Here is a 15,765-nt window from a genome sequence, read left to right on the forward strand (position 1 = left end):
GCTGATAGTTTCAAAGCGATCGGTCACTCGGTGTAGCTATGACAGACATTGAAACTTTTTATGAGGTGAGGTCACTTCAAGTGACCTGGTGACCTGACCTTGAATGACCTTGGTCTGAAATTTTCACAACATGTGTAGAATTGATGCATGATAAGATGTACCAAAAACGGCGGCGCTCCGCGCCGCCGTTTTTGAGATATTTGCGAAAAACCACAAGGGGGGTGTTCAAACACCCCCCCCCCCCAGCAGGGCGCGGGTTAACGTGCGCACATAGTCGGGCACGGCCGGTCCCCTCACGGACTTCGCCTGGCTACGGCCTGCCACCAACCGTAACCATGCCTGTCACGAGGCCCATAAACGTCAAGCGCCCGTCGCGTTTCGAACCCGGACTGTTGTAATTGGGAACGCGTGCTCTCACCACGCGGAGTCCAACGCTCTACCGACTGAGCTACGGGACCGGCACCTTGACCTAGGCTCAGCTTACATTATCTACCTATGTCCATCTGAATTCACGGTAATAGATATATCTAATATATCTATTAGATATTCACCGCTCAGGAGTTTTTAAAGACACTTTGTTTTATCAACCTCTATAATTCAAGAGCCAAACGCGAGAACCGCACCGACCCGCTTACCCCATGGATGACAGCAAAATGACCAGGGATGCTGATTTTTAAAAAGCCATCAAAGTTATCACGCATGGGCGGCGATCGCTTTAGAAAACGTGAACAAAACTTACACGTTTGTCTTGTCACCTGTTGTGTGGTTAGACTCTGGCAGCGCCAGTGTACGGTCTGAATTGGAGGACCTCCAGGCGTCCCGGGCACAGCTCAAGAAGGACCTAAAGACCAAACAGCGCCAGCTGGATGACGAGAAACGGGAAAACGACAAGGTGAGCCCGACGATCAGTGTTCAGCCGGGTGTGGGAAGGGGTTGGAGAGTGTGAGGTTATGTCAAAGGAGGTCGAGGGAGGGGTGGGAAGAGTGTATCGTGGGAGATCAGACCATGTGAAGCAGTCCAGGTAGATGGTGGTGGCGAGGATGGGTCGTGGTAGGCAGGCATCTCTCCCGCCCCATGCGGCCCGGTCCGGCCTACTCTGGCGTCACACCGTGTGCCGCCTTCCCCATCTCGTCCCCATCCACGCCGTCTTATTTCCGCCGCCTGCGTCCTACCGTGGCATACTTTGCGCTCAGCACTGCCCTCTGACGGCTGTGAGGATGTGATCTATCTCGCTGTGAGAGTTATCTTCGTCCTGCCGTGCTGCCCTCTGACGGCGGTGAGGATGTGATCTATCTCACGCTGTGAGTGTTGTCTTCGTCCCGCCGTGCTGCCCTCTGACGGCGGTGAGGATGTATTCCGTCTCTTGCTGTGAGTGTTGTCTGCGTCCTGTCGTGCTGCCCTCTGACGACGCCTCTCCCTCCGACAGCTCAGCGCCCGGGTGGAGGAGTTGGAGTCGGAGCGGCGCGAGCTGCGCCGGCAGCTGGACCAGCTCAACAGCACGCTGGAGGGCATGCGGCCCGACTACGACTCCAGATCGGTAGGCCCTACGCTAAAGCTGCCGGAGCTTTTTTTGGTGGCCCTTACGTTACCGGCCTCGCGAGGAGGGCGGCGACCTAACTACGCCGCGCAAAAGAAACCGGCCGTGCTTTGGTATCCCTTTCGTTTTTTTTTTCGCACCTTATTCGTTATTTTTTTTCTTTTGTAGCACATAAAGAGCACACCAATTCCCTTCCTTGCTTTTAAAGCAAAAACTTGTGCCTACATCAAATATTTTTCATCGCCGAAGTGGGGCTATCTGAAAAGGCTGTATTTTTTCTAGCATTAATCAAACGCTCAGCTTCTGCTCTGTGCCTACCTTCTCGTGTTGGTTACGGTACGCCGTGCTGATATGCATTATGTGATGGCTTTCTTTCACCAGGACCCGGAGGACGCCGGGGAGAACCAATACGCCGAGCTGCTGCGTCAAAAGAACCACTACATCAACGTGCTGCTGGATGATGTCGAGGTAAGATTGGAGCGCAGCCCGTCTGTTTCTATACCTGTTCGGTCAGTCTTCTCTCACGCCTCGTTAAATTCCCAGCTTATCCAACGATCGTTCAGTGCTGGTCTCTTATAAAGCTGATGAAATACCAGGTAATGTCACACTATTTGTGGACCTACATCACTCTTCATACGATACGACTCGATACGATGTAAACATACGCTCTCCGACAGGCCCACGAGCGGGAGAAGTCTGAGCTGCGCGATCAGGTGACGTCGTTACGCGAACAGCTTTCGGAGGCCACCAGTCAGATTGAGACAATGACCGCCGAGTTTGACCAGCTGCGGCGAAAACCCCGGCCGGCCGAACACGGTTCGTATGCGCTGACCGCGTCATGTGGGGGAAGAGGGCGGAGAGGAGAGGGTTGGACGGTTGAGAGAGTAATTGACGGTTGAGTGAGGGAGTGATTGAGGTTTAGATGAGGAAATGGGGGGGGGGGACAGCAGCTGTTGTGCGGTGGGGGTGCGTTGACGGCTGAGTTATGCCAATGAGCGATGCGAGTGATTTTTAACCACTATACTCGTATGACACCTGTCGGTCGTCAATTGGCCCGTAAATCTCTAACCTGTCTGTGTCTCTGTGTGCTCAGAGAGCGCAGCGGCGGTCGGCGCCGGCGACCCTCCGACCGACCGCGCCGTGCAGCGTCTGCAGGCCGAGGTGGCCGAGCTGCGGGCGCTGAAGACGCGCAGGGACGCACAGTTCGACCAGCTGGCCGCCGTGGTCGAGGAGCGCACCGATCAGTTCAAACGGCTCATCGCGCAGCGACACGCCGAGATTGAGGAGCTGCAGTCGCAGCTGCGACGGGCCAGCAACAGGGTGGGTAGTCGAGCTGTACCACGTATTCTGCCTCAGCCGCCACTGGTTAGCAGCTGCGACGGGCTAGGAGTAGTGTAGGTAGTTTGGTGTACCACGGCAGCCGTCAGCCTCGCTGCCGCTGTAATACCGGCCCGCTCAGACGCCGTACTGCTGTTGCGCAGGTCTGTTTTGACTTCTCTCTTTGTGTCAGCTCTGTTTCCCAGTGTAACAGCCCCATGTGACCTCTGTATATGTGTTCGTCAGGCGGCCGACCAGACTCGTCTGGCGGAACTGGAGCGGCTGTGTGCCGACCAGCGGCGTCAGCTGGCGGCGCGCCAGGTAGAGCTGCAGCGCGCCACTGCGGATATGGAGGCGATCGCGGCGCGGCTGGAGACGGAGCGACGCGCCGGCGCCGCCGACACCGACACTGGGTGAGTGTGACAGACACTGACACACACTGACACTGACACTGACACGGCTCGATGTGACACTCTATTGGCGATACTAATATCAGAGTCTCCCGATCTGACAGGCAGTGTCTGTTGGCAGTACGATCAGATATCTGCTGGCAGCACTGTGTGATCAGATATTATCTTCCGTGTCTTATAGATGAATGATGTACGGCGCGATCTTATCCCTAGGTCTGACGTATAACTGTTGACAGTGCAGTGTGGTCATGTGTCTCCCGATCTGACCTGCATCTGGTGACCCCCAGGGGCGGTGACGCCGCGGCTGTGGTGCCCGGTGATTCTCTGCTCAAGGTGCGCTCTGAACTGAGTCGGTCCGAGGCTCAGGTGCGCCAGCTGACCGACCGGCTGGAGAGGACCGAACAGCAGGCGGCCGAGTACAACGACCAGGTGGGAAATAGATACTCAGACACACCTATTAAGAGTACCTACGAGACACAGGAACTGTAGACCACGCAATGGGGTTTGGTGAACAGGTGGGTTACAATTTATAGCTGTACACAGGCGGGAGTTTTAAGTTACACACACATGCAGTGCAGGGGATTCAGTCATGAATAGCTGAGGCCAAAGCTGTCACTGAAGTTGACACCGTTCCCCATCAGGTGACCCAGCTGACACTGACACTCACAATGACACCATCAACAGCTATCAAGTAACCCATTCAATACTGTCCTGACACCGTCCTCCCCTCAGGTGACGCAGCTGACCGCGCGGCTCCGGGAGGTAATGGAGGGCGAGTTTGGCCTCTCGGAGGCGGTGGCAGAGATAAAGGAGGCGCAGCGCCAGGTCGGTGTGAGAGACCGACAGGTGACCGAACAGAACAACTTCATCAACCTCATGCAGCGCCACCTCACCGAGGTGGTCGACGAAAACTCGGCGCTCAGGTTAGAGACACTGACATATCGGGGTGGGAGGCCTGCCCTTGTCTTTGTTTGCTCGTTTGCTCGTTTGCTTGTTGTTTATCTTTTTCATGTCTTGTCTTGTCTTGTCTTGTCTGTCTTGCCTATGTTCCGGTCTGCCTGTTTTCCTCTCACCCCGTACGTCCGTCTGTCCTCTTTCCGTATGTCCGTCATTCGTCAGTGTATCCGTCCACCTGACCGTCTATTGATCCATTTACCGTATGTATGTCAGTGCTCTCACTCAGTGTATCTGAGACGTGTCCGTGCCCTCCGTTGTCCCCTGCAGGAGCCGACTGGGCATGGAGCCGCACGAGGCGGCCGAACTGGTGGCGGCGGGCAGCGGTGGTCGGGAGAAACTGGTCCACGTACTGGAGCGGGAGGTGCAGAAACTGGAGGAGGAGAGAATCGCACTCAAATTGGAGGTGAGGCAGCTGGATGAGAGAATCGTTCGCGAACTATAGGGACTGTTCGACATATTGGACTAGCTGCCTGGTATGTGTGCGTGTGTACATACACACCAGACTAGGCATAGATGCACTATTAATACGGCACTCTAGTTTCGTGGTGGCAGTTTTGTTGGATATGCTGTGTGTCTCATATGTAACACTACTCCCAATGCGACCCTACCGCTGACGCTCCGCGTCGTGTCGACAGAATCGTAAGCTGAGCCGGCAGCTGCGCTCGGAGAGCCAGTCGGGTCTCTCTCCGGAGGAGATCCGCGACATCTGTCGTCAGAGGAAGCAGTTCTGGGAGTACGTGCGCCGACTCGGACCCGGTGAGTAAGGTTATGTAGCAGGCATTTTTAGTCGCTTGACGAGTAAGTCATAAAGCTCACCGACAAACCCTATCTGCCCAGGCTGTTGGGACTCTTCCAGATCAGTCATAACAGTGAAAGCATAGCGAAGTGTTGTACAACTTCTGCGTGCGTGTTGACATGCGCGAATGTAGAGGTAGTGACCTGTAGTGAAATACTGTTTTGCCGCTCACCTGTTATGCCGGCAGCGACTGTAAAGCGTGTGGTGTGTGAGTGTAACCTGTTCCGTGTTTTTTTTTCGCCTTGCGACTGGGTTGGCGTCGACTGTATTGTGCATGGTGAGTATGACCATTTATCTGCCTTTCCTCTCCAGCCTCCGTGCCGGCGGAGCGTCGGCCCCGTCCGGCCGCCGAGCTGCTGCAGCGTATCACCCAGCTGGAGTCGCAGCTCTCGGAGAGCAGAGAGCGGCTGGCGCAGGCCGAGTCGGCCGGCGCGCAGGCCGCCGCCGAGAACCACCAGCTGCGCACCGGGCTGCGGGAGGTGCTGGAGAGCGTCCGACAGCAGGACGGTACGTGGAACAGACGCCGGGACTGTACGAGGCATCCGCCGGGTAGGCCTGGTTAGAGGATCGACACCGGCCACCGGACACACAGCGCCGATAATGCTGACAATCATGCTCATTCGGGGCTCTAGCATCGTGCATTAGAATATGTTTTGTAAACGGACCATGAACACTGAACAGCGCGTACCCCCGCATTAGATTCAAGAGTTGCAGCTCAGTTTTACGGCTTGTAGTCGCCGGAACCGTGTTACCGAAACAAGTGACGGTTCCCAGAATGTCGGTTCTCCATGACTTCTTCCGACATCACGTTGAATCATAGTCATGACGGTTTCTTTGGATTGTGTCATGTGTTATGAGGTTTGTGGTGTGGTGATCCCCAGTGGCGCTGACTAGCTGCGTTCTGGGACTGACGCCTGTTCTCCATACCCTTCCTCTAGCCGTCAGCTCAGTGAAGGTGGCGGCTCCAACTCTCGAGGCCCTACTGCAGGCGCTGGACACCCGCAGTCTGGCCGGCGGCGAGTACCGTCCGGCCCTGGTGCCCTACTCTGCCCTGCAGCAGCTCGAGGGACGAAACGAGGAGCTGCGCGACCAGCTGCGGGCTGCCAGGTGGGCAGAGCTGTGCCAGAGCGGCGGCCGGTGCGGGTGTCCGTGCACCCCCCCCCCTCCCGGTCTCCGAGCGGCCGAGCCGACACTGTCGGAAATTATTCTACCCATGACTCTCTGGCTCATTTTTTTATACGCGTTCTTTTATATATTAGTGTTTATGATCGTGCTTGTGATGTATGAGCGTGGTTGTATAAATGAACTTTCGTTAAGTGATGTACCCATTCTCCGCACACACGATTGTACGCCCGTCTTCTCACCAAGCTAACCGTTCTGTTCCCCCAGAGCCGAGAGTCGCAGCTGGTCGGTCGTCCCGGCGGCGTCGGGCGGCAGCGGCACCGGCGGCGTGGCCGAGGCCCTGGCGCCGGCCGGTCTGCGGCTGCCGGCTCACCTCTCAGTCTCCAGCAGTCAGCTGGTCGGACAGCTGACTGCACAGCTCACAGTGGCGCTGAAGGTAAGCGATTCTCTATATTCTGATACTCTACCTTATTTACAGATAGGTAACTGAACTTATATGCTCAGGTGCTCAGTAATATTCAATGATGTTTGAAGCATATCGTTGTTACTTTCCTGACTCATGACGCCTTCCTCCTCCGGTGCCACTGCTACGGCTCCTGTTCTTGCTACTTCTGCTAACCGCTAACGCTACTTTTGCTGCCGTTTCGTCAGGCGGTGGATGACGCCGGTCGGGAGAGCCAGCAGACGCGCTCGGAGCTGGAGCAGCTGCGCGCCCAGCTGCTGGTGTGTCGCCACCAGCTGGGGCTGCTGCACGAGCGGCGGGCAGCTGACGCCGAGACGTGGCGCCAGGAGCGGGGAGAGCTGGTCACCGCCCGACAGGAGGCAGAAACTGAGACCGAGGTGGGTCAGCGGGCAGCGTACAGTCGGCCGCTCTCATCGGAGATGGTACGGAATTATAGGGCGGGTGGTTAGGACGTGTGGTTGGAAATGTTTTTGTGCTGTTGCGAATGCGGACCATTCTGGATTATGCTCAGCTGCTCTGTAAATCAATTCAGCATGATATTCTTTTGTCAAAGTAGTTTTTACTGGCTAGCTGGGTGTTCTAAGTATTTACAACAGGTCAGGTACAGTAGCTTTTTCAATGTTGAGAAAAGCAGACCGTTAAAGCTGTAACGCCTCGTCCGCGTTCCATTTTTGGTACGACTCAGAGCGCAGGCACTGATCCGAGCGTCTGCTGTACAGGCCCTGCAGGCTCAGGTGGAGCAGCTGCAGCTGCAGCGGCCGGCCGCCGACACGGAGCGGCAGCTGGCGCTGACGGTGGCGCAGCTGGTGCGCGCCGAGCGCCGGCTGCGGCTGACAGCTGCCGACAGAGATCAGCTGGAGCAGCGGCTCACGGCCGCGCGCTCCGAACTGCAGAGGGCACAGCGGGCAGCTACGGACACGGTGGCAGAGCTGCGGGCAGGGAAGGTGAGCGGACGACGGGGGATGGGCGACGGACAGTTGGACGCAGTTGGTATGGGTAGTCATGGGAAATGGACGGTGGGCGACGAACAGCGTGCGATAGACAGACAGGAAACTGTAGCCCGCGATTGAAACTAGCAGCTGTGTTGTATCATGTATGTAAGGTGGGCTGTTATTAATCCGCTGCCCTAGCTGACGCTCTGACCGATTTGCTGATACTCTGACCGACCTATGCAGCTGCTGACCGCTGACCGTTTGACCCTCAGCGGACCCTGGAGCTGCAGCTGGCAGCTCTGCAGCGGCAGCTGGCCCGCAGCGTGCCGCTGGACAAACTCACTGAGCTGAACGAGCAGGTCGACCAGCTCACCGACAAGTACACCACGTTCCTCCAGAACCAAGAGAAACTCGTGAGTGGGAACGACGGCAATTCAGTGGGGCATCTTCACAAGGTGTAAAAAGAGGAAAACAGTTACCATTGTGAATGTTGGTAGCATGAAAGTTGGTTCAGTTTCACTCGTTCATATTCCGCGACCGCATCGAAGCTCTGCCCCACACCCCGTACTCTCCTCGTACTGCGGACATTGATTGTTTACCGCTCTCGCCCTCCTTGTTAGAGGTTTCCATGTGTCCACTCGCCGTTGTGTGTGTTCCAGCTCGGGGAGGAGCGCGCCAGCCGCCTGCTGGAGTCGGAGCTGGCCCTGTTGCGGCAGCGGCTGGCCGGTCTGGGTCCGACTGGGTCCCAGCAGCAGGCTGCAGACACAGATCAGGTGAGGGGCTAAAGACAGCGGCCGGGGACGTGTTACGGTACCTGGCGACTTTGGGAGATCCAACAAGGCATTTACTTCATGATACTGACGCGAGGGAGCTCGAGCCTATGGATGCCGTTACTGAATCCAGCCTTATGTCGTTTTCGAATTCACTTTATATCTATGTATCTTCGTATGCTAGTCTGTGTGTTTGTGTAGTATCTGGCAGAGCTCGACACTCTTGGAGGATGTGAGTCTAACCCGGCGGCCGCTGCGCTGTTGCAGGCCCAGCTAGGTGAGCAGCTACCCTCGGAGGAGCGGCGGCAGCGGCTGCGCGCCGAACACGCCGAGCGGCTGCAGCAGCTGCTCAAAGGTAGCGACCATAGTCGTGGGTGTAATGTGTCTGATCACCACAAACAGAGGCGTCACTGTTCGTTCATCCGCTACCGTCTGACGGCGCCTTCGTCGGCCCTCCCGTCTTTCCGTCAGTCAGTCTGTACGTCTTCGTCTGTCCTTCCGTTTGTCTGCTCGTCCACATCCGTCCGATTCTTATATTTGCCCATCTTTGTACAAGCTGTGCTATGTGACACCCCTCTGCATCTCTCTCCCCAGACCAGCTGTCGGAGGCCGAGCGCCGCGCCGCCGAGCTGGAGCGCACCTACACCGAGCTGGCTGATGCGGGCGGTACCGGCCGGCGGGCGCTGGAGCAGCTCTGCCGCCGCCTGTCGGAGTCGGCAGCCGCCGGCGCTGGGCCCGCCGAGCCCTCCGAGGCGCAGCTGCAGGCTAAACTGGTCAGTGGGATGTCTGGTTTTGAATGGCTTAGTGAGCGTGTGCATCCCATTGTTGATGAGAACAGCCATTTATGTCCGTTGCAACTAGTCAGAAGCAAGTTGTGTACTGTGTCGTGTCCGATTAAGTGTTGACTCGGTTTCAGGCAATCATTGTGTAGAGTATCGATCATGTCTCCCGTTCAATCAAGTGTGGAGTGAGTACTGTTGTATGATGCGTGTCTCCGTTTCGGGTGAATGTAGAGGGAGTGAGTAAGGTGTGACTATATTTCAGAGAGTGACACAGACGTAATGTTCCGTTTCAGGCGAGTGTGGAGGCGGAGCGGGACCGGCTGCGCGAGACGGAGCAGCTGGCCACCGCCCAGCTGGAGCAGCTGCGCTCGCAGCAGCAGGCCGCGGACCGGGCGGCCGACTCGGTCCGCCGACAGCTGGCCGAGCTGCAGGAGACGGACGACCTGCGAGGCGTCATAGGTCAGTCAGGGTACCGGCACCCAGTGGATGGCACCGTCATACTCGTGCTCATCGTCATACCGATGAGTGGATATGTCCGTCATACTCTATTACACCGCAGCCTGTACTTATAAAATAACGGGCTGCTTTCGAAACTCCATAGCGAGGGTAGCTGCAGTTTTTTTTCTAATCCCGAGACCACGAACGATACATTTGCGTGATAGATACGCATTAGGGGTACCTGTTGTAACTTAGAGTTCGTTTAGTTTAATTCCTGTATTCGAGTGCCTTACATATTCAAGACCAAATTATAACACACCGTTCAGTTTGTGCCGAGAGAACGTTCAAATTTTCTCCGATAAAATATCGCGTTCTCGGCACGTACAGTTAAAACACGGATACCTCTTATGAGGTTAGTGACCTCTGACATAAAAGGTCAGTGACCAACACAACAACTCACACCCCCTAAAATGTGACCCCACTCCGCTTGTGACCTTTATGGCTCCCCTGCTTGAAAACGGAGAGGCCTGCGTACTTCTCGGCCACTTCTAGTGAATATCCTCGTTCGGCCAGAGTATGTAGTAACATCCTGGCCAGAGGACGGGTCTCCATCGCTGTGTCCATCTTCTGCTGTATCTTTCCCTTCTGTGCTCCTTTCAGCGTCATTTGAATGTTCAACAGATGACCCGGCTCCCGAGAGCGTCGTGCCCGTATCAGGGACCCTGTCGTCATCAGTTGGGTTGCTCCTGCTGACCTCTTGTGGTCGCGGTTCAACTGGAACCGATTGTCGTGTCACTGGGCGGGAGGACATCTCGGTTACTCGCTGACGAAGCGGTGAATTGTTCCTCCTTGACTCCGTTTCAGTTCCAAGTATTCGTGTCTCGGATGAGCCTGCTCGTGGATCGGCTGCTCTCGAGGCTGGCTTGCTGGCATGTCCCAGCGGAAGCAGCTGTCCTGCGTGACGGGACCATGTCAGTCCGTCTACTGCCACCTGATAGGACACTGGTCCTGTTCGGCCAATTACATGGCCCTCCTTCCATTTTGGTCCGCCTGCATAGTTGCGTACCAGCACCTTGTCTCCAGACTGGTATTCTGGAAATCTTTTGCTGCCGTTTTCCATCTGTTTCGCCTGTGCATTTAGCACCTTGTCGGCGGGCCTTGGCTTCAGCAGGTCGAGTTTGGTACGCATCACTCTCCCCATCATAGCTTCTGCCGGGGCGACTCCAGTGGTGCTGTGCTGGGTGTTTCGGTACATCATCAGGAACGATGACAGCTGTAGTTCCAGCGGACGGTCATCTCCGCTCAGAAGACATGCTTTGAGCTTCTGCTTGACTGTTTGCACCATTCTTTCAGCCAGTCCGTTAGACTGAGGTCGATATGGTGCGATTCGGATATGTTTTATCCCCAGCTTTGTCATAAACTCTTCAAACTCTCTCGAGGTCAGCTGCGCTCCGTTATCCGTCACAACTTGCACCGGAATTCCCCACCTTGCAAATATCTTGGAGAGCTCACTGATTGTTGCTTCTGCTGTGACTGTCTTCATGGTGACTATCTCTGGCCACTTGGTATGACTGTCTACTACGACTAGGTAATGTTGACCTCTGAAAGGTCCTGCGTAATCCAGATGGATCCGCTCCCACGGGTTCTTCGTATGTTCCCACGGATGTAGAAACACCGCTGGTCTCTCGTTTTGTCCAGCTTGACATCCTGCACAGCCTCTTACAGCTTCTGTCACATCTTCATCGATCTTTGGCCACCAAACATAACTTCGTGCCAACATCTTCATCTTGCTGATGCCTGGGTGGCTGCTATGAAGTTCACTGAGCACCTCGGCTCGCAGATTCTCCGGAACCACGACTCTGTTACCCCAGAGAATACAGCCACAGGTGAGCGACAGTTCACTCCTCTTTGCTTCAAACGGTTGCAGCTCGGATGGGATCCTTTCCGGCCAGCCGCTGAGGAGGTACTGTGCCACCTTTGATAGAACTCTGTCTCGACCAGTGGCCCTCTTGACGTGTTCACAGGTGAGTGGCGCCATCCTGTCCCACTGCTCCAGGAAGCACACTGAAGCTTCATCTGTGATCCTGTCAGTCTCCTCTGCTTCCGGAACTGGCAAACGAGACAAGAAGTCAGCCATGGGAATGTCTGCTGCTTTTCTGTACTCCACATCATAGGTATACTCTGCCAGAATCAACGCCCATCTTTGCATTCGGGCAGCTGCTAGAGCAGGGCCTGGCGTCTTTGGTCCCAGCATCGTTGTCAGTGGCTTGTTATCAGTCACTAATGAGAACTTTCTGCCCCACAGGTACTGGCGGAACCGTTTCACACCGAAGATAACGGCCAGCCCTTACCGTTCGACCTGGGCATAATTCTTCTCGGCTGTGGATAGGCTTCTGGAGGCAAATCTGACAGGCCTCTCGTTCCCGTCTCCGTCCACCTGCACGAGAACGGCTCCTAAGCCATACGGACTGGCGTCCGTGATCAAACGCACTGGCTTCCGTCCGTCATAATGTGCCAAGACGGGTGCTTGAGTGAGCCTCTTCTTCAGCTCGTTGAAGCTGGCTTCTTCAGTCGCCGTCCATTTCCACTTCTGGCCCTTCTTCAGCAGTCTGTGCAACGGCGCTGCCACTTTCGACATGGCAGCCACAAATCTGGCGTAGAAGGTCACAGCTCCCAGGAAGCTTCTCAACTCGCCCGTGTTCCGAGGTCTGGGAGCGTCCAACACCGGGGTCACCTTCTCCTTCACTGGTTTCACGCCGTCACCGCTGAGTTCCACTCCAAGATACCGAATCGACTTCATCATGAACTCGCACTTTTTTCTTTTTAGGACGAGCTTCCACTTCTTCAGTCGCTTTAGCGTTTCACTTAACCGCTCTAATATTTCAGCCTCTGTTGGTCCCGCTACAAGGACGTCATCTTGGAAGCATGTCACTCCTGGAAGGCCTTCAAGCACCTTCTCCATCGTGCTTTGGAATATAGCTGGAGAGGCTGCTATCCCGTATGGTAACCGCTTCATCTTCAGCAGTCCCCTCGGAGTGTTCAGCACCGTCATCTTCTGGCTCTCTTCGTCCAGCGTCATCTGCAAATACGCTGTGCTGAGGTCCAACTTGCAGAAGAACTTCATATCTGGCAGCTTTGCCAGAATGTCTTCTAAGGTTGGCATTGGATGTTTCGGAACCTCAAGCTGAGGGTTCACAGTGCACTTGTAGTCACCGCAAATCCTGATGCCTCCTCCGGGCTTCGGAACCACCACCAGTGGCGTTCCCCAGTCAGAATATTCGATCTTCTCAGCAATTCCACTGTCTTCCCATTTCTTCAGCTCGCTCTCAACTTGGTCTTGCAGGGCATATGGGACCGTTCTGACTCGCTTGAAAACGGGCTCTGCCGTTTCCTTTAGCCTCAAATGGGCCTTTACGTCAGCCAGTTGTCCTAACTTGTCTTCAAACACATCCTTGTTCTCCTTCAGAATCGCTTCGAGTGATAGGCGCTGGCTGCCGTTCTCCGCTACTTGATTGACGTGTTTCCCGGTGGATATCAGTCCGAGCAGCTCCGCCGTTACTCCACTCAGAAGCGAAACTTGGCCGTGGGCCGCGATCAGCCAGCAGCTCTGGACCTCTCTGCCGTTCACCGCCGTTGTCGCCAAGAACTGACCATCCAGCTTCAGAGGGATCTTCGAGCCATACGGCAGCAGACGCCGGTTAGTCTTCACTGTCTTGAAACCGACCAGTGTTTTGAAGTCTTTTCTTGTTATAATATCTGCTGAGGCTCCTGTGTCAACCAAAACCCTCACAGTCTGACCGTTTAGCTGCACTGAGGTCAGTGTGCCACGTCCTTCAGCGCTGCTGCTCTCGGACGTGAACGCAAAGTCGTCGAAATCACTCACTGTCCGATCTGCTTCGACTTCATCTCTTGTGGCATTCACTCGCCGCTTGTAGCTCGGTCCATCATCTTGGCGGCTTTTGCACATCTTGGCAAAATGGTTCTTGCCTCCGCACTTGTTGCACGTTTTCCCTCTGGTGACTAAACAGTCACTCGCTTTGTGCGAACTCCTTCCGCATCGGTAGCATGGGCCTCGACTCTGTCCGCCTTTTCTGTCGCCGTGTTGGAACGGACTTTTCTGGCCTCTTTCACCGACGACTCGGTAGGCCGACTCTCCTTCTTTCTTCGGCTCCTGCTCCGGACTTGGATTGACTTCTTTTGTCAGATTCATCTCTTGAAGTTTCTTTGCCTGTACTCGGACCTGCAGAAACGACTCCCACATTTTGATTGCATCTTCTGCCGTCAGGTGCTGTGCCTCAAGCATTCTGACTTGCAGCGAAGAGTGCGGACACCGTGAGATTATCATATCACGAATGAGCTCAGTTTTCTGCTCCCGAGTAAAGTCACACTTCTCTGCCTGTTTCTTCAAGCGCCCCACAAAATCTCTAATATTTTCATCTCGGTCCATCATAGTCATGTTGTGGAATATGTTCCTTTCGTACAGAGTTCGGACCTGGGGTTTAAGAATACGTCTCAGCTTTGCTTTGGTGCGTTCATAGTCATTTGGCAGTGCTGAATCGGATTCAATTTCAGCCATATCCTTTAGTTTCTGTTGGATGTCAGTGCCCAGTAAATGAAGCAGCAGTGCTCTCTTCCGAGTCACTTCTTCTATGCCTAAAGCACACAGGTACACTCACTGGCGGATCCAGACTTGCGTTTTGGGGGGGCCAACTCGTGCAAGGAGCCAAACCTAGGGTACCCCCAAATCCTGTTTTGTCATCGGATTTAGGCCACTTATTTTTCGTCACAGCCCTGAAACGATAATTTTTTTTTTAAACTAAAAAAAAAGAGAGAGAGAGAGAAATGGTAGCCCACTCAACCCGTGCCTTAATATCACTTTGAAAACACTTCAAATTGCTTTTGTCGACCACCGCTCCGGGTCGGTGCTTGGCGCAGCCTTCGCGGGCTGGGAGGTGTCGGTTGAACCTCTCTGCCGTTCGGCCCCTGATCAAGCTAGAGCTCGCGGAAAAAACGAGTGTGTTGCCTGTCAGTGACGAGAGGAAGCCGATGATACCCGATTTTAAGGTCCTTGGTCATTGGTTGACCTTCCAGGGCGGTGTTTCACGGTCGCGCTGCCAGCCGCTGCCAGCGCATTCCGCGAGCTAAGGTCAACCTTCGGTAGTGTTGTAGGTATAGGCTAGTTGATGTCTCCATGGAAACCAAAAGTGCCAACAGCGCTGGCAGCGTGCCGTGAAACACCGCCCAGGTCAGGTCACAGACCCAAAAGACGGGAAAATCAGGGCCTGTCAGAACCTCCTAAAGTAAGGCTGTAATAGATTTTTTTTGTGCTGATCACGAATTTCATGTTAGTTTGGATCATAGATGATGTCTTCATGCCTTTAGGCCATGTCGGGGCAGGCCAGGTCAGGTCAACCAGGTCAACCAGTACTTATGGGCGTCCGTGTAGCAGGTGTCCGACTACCACTGGCAGCTACGTAACATGATACGAAGGCATCAAAACTACTTCGTAAATGTTCAAATGGTTGCTAAATGCTAAATTCAAAATCAGCTAAACGAAACTATCCTAGAAACATGTTAAACTCGGAAAAGTGCACCGAGGTCATCAAAGGTCAATGACCTGACTTGACCCTAAGGTGACATTGACACCTACCACAATGGTTGGGACCAACAAACGGTCTGATATTTCAGGTCATGGTTTGCAAACGGCCGGTGTTTTCAGGCTGTTTCATATGCCCTGACTGGGCCAGGCCGTTTGCAAACGGACAATTTTCATACGGCCTGTAACATATATTCATATTTCACCATCTGTCGCAGCATCAAATGCTGATGTGGTGCACTAAAAAGCAGGAATTGGTCCTTGGATGCCGTAAGGACCCTTTTAAGAATTAAGTGACCCGACTGACCCCTTAGAGATTGGCCTGAGCTCTGACCGAAATAAGTCTTTTACCGTTTCACGGGAAGGGACAAAAAGGTCCCTGATATGCTTCTTGTACAATTACCAAACAAAACAAGCTTTTCAACGCCAACTCAGTGAGTGTTCCTAAAAAAGTTATTGCGCATATTCCGTGAATGAAAAATTGCCGGGTCATGTCAGGTCAGGCTGCCAGAGCAAGTTTGTTAACTTGACAGTTCAATCGATATGTATGGAATAAGACCTTCTCGGGTGACGACAAGACATGACGACACTTTATGAAGGAAGCTAGTAAACCCGGTGGTTTCTCCATAGGCACGGGAACCGGGG

The 15,765-nt window shown here is 54.4% G+C and overlaps 1 protein-coding gene across 1 annotated transcript in view; it reads left to right on the forward strand.

The window, feature by feature from the left end:
* Positions 1-15,765, forward strand: part of LOC122367742 (centrosomal protein of 290 kDa-like) — a 39,328-nt gene that overhangs the window by 1,940 nt on the left and 21,623 nt on the right. The window contains exons 3-22 of the mRNA XM_043341100.1: positions 771-892; positions 1,427-1,537; positions 1,919-2,005; positions 2,215-2,353; positions 2,631-2,857; positions 3,101-3,267; positions 3,552-3,693; positions 3,997-4,187; positions 4,489-4,624; positions 4,857-4,977; positions 5,330-5,524; positions 5,956-6,124; positions 6,407-6,575; positions 6,791-6,979; positions 7,322-7,546; positions 7,807-7,947; positions 8,194-8,307; positions 8,572-8,659; positions 8,899-9,077; positions 9,380-9,545. Coding sequence (XP_043197035.1) covers positions 771-892; positions 1,427-1,537; positions 1,919-2,005; positions 2,215-2,353; positions 2,631-2,857; positions 3,101-3,267; positions 3,552-3,693; positions 3,997-4,187; positions 4,489-4,624; positions 4,857-4,977; positions 5,330-5,524; positions 5,956-6,124; positions 6,407-6,575; positions 6,791-6,979; positions 7,322-7,546; positions 7,807-7,947; positions 8,194-8,307; positions 8,572-8,659; positions 8,899-9,077; positions 9,380-9,545 — 3,078 coding nt within the window. The remainder of the gene's footprint in view (positions 1-770; positions 893-1,426; positions 1,538-1,918; positions 2,006-2,214; positions 2,354-2,630; positions 2,858-3,100; positions 3,268-3,551; positions 3,694-3,996; positions 4,188-4,488; positions 4,625-4,856; positions 4,978-5,329; positions 5,525-5,955; positions 6,125-6,406; positions 6,576-6,790; positions 6,980-7,321; positions 7,547-7,806; positions 7,948-8,193; positions 8,308-8,571; positions 8,660-8,898; positions 9,078-9,379; positions 9,546-15,765) is intronic.

This window comes from Amphibalanus amphitrite, unplaced genomic scaffold (assembly GCF_019059575.1).
Source record: "Amphibalanus amphitrite isolate SeventyFive unplaced genomic scaffold, NRLGWU_Aamphi_draft 000894F_arrow, whole genome shotgun sequence".
Lineage (NCBI taxonomy): Eukaryota > Metazoa > Arthropoda > Thecostraca > Balanomorpha > Balanidae > Amphibalanus > Amphibalanus amphitrite.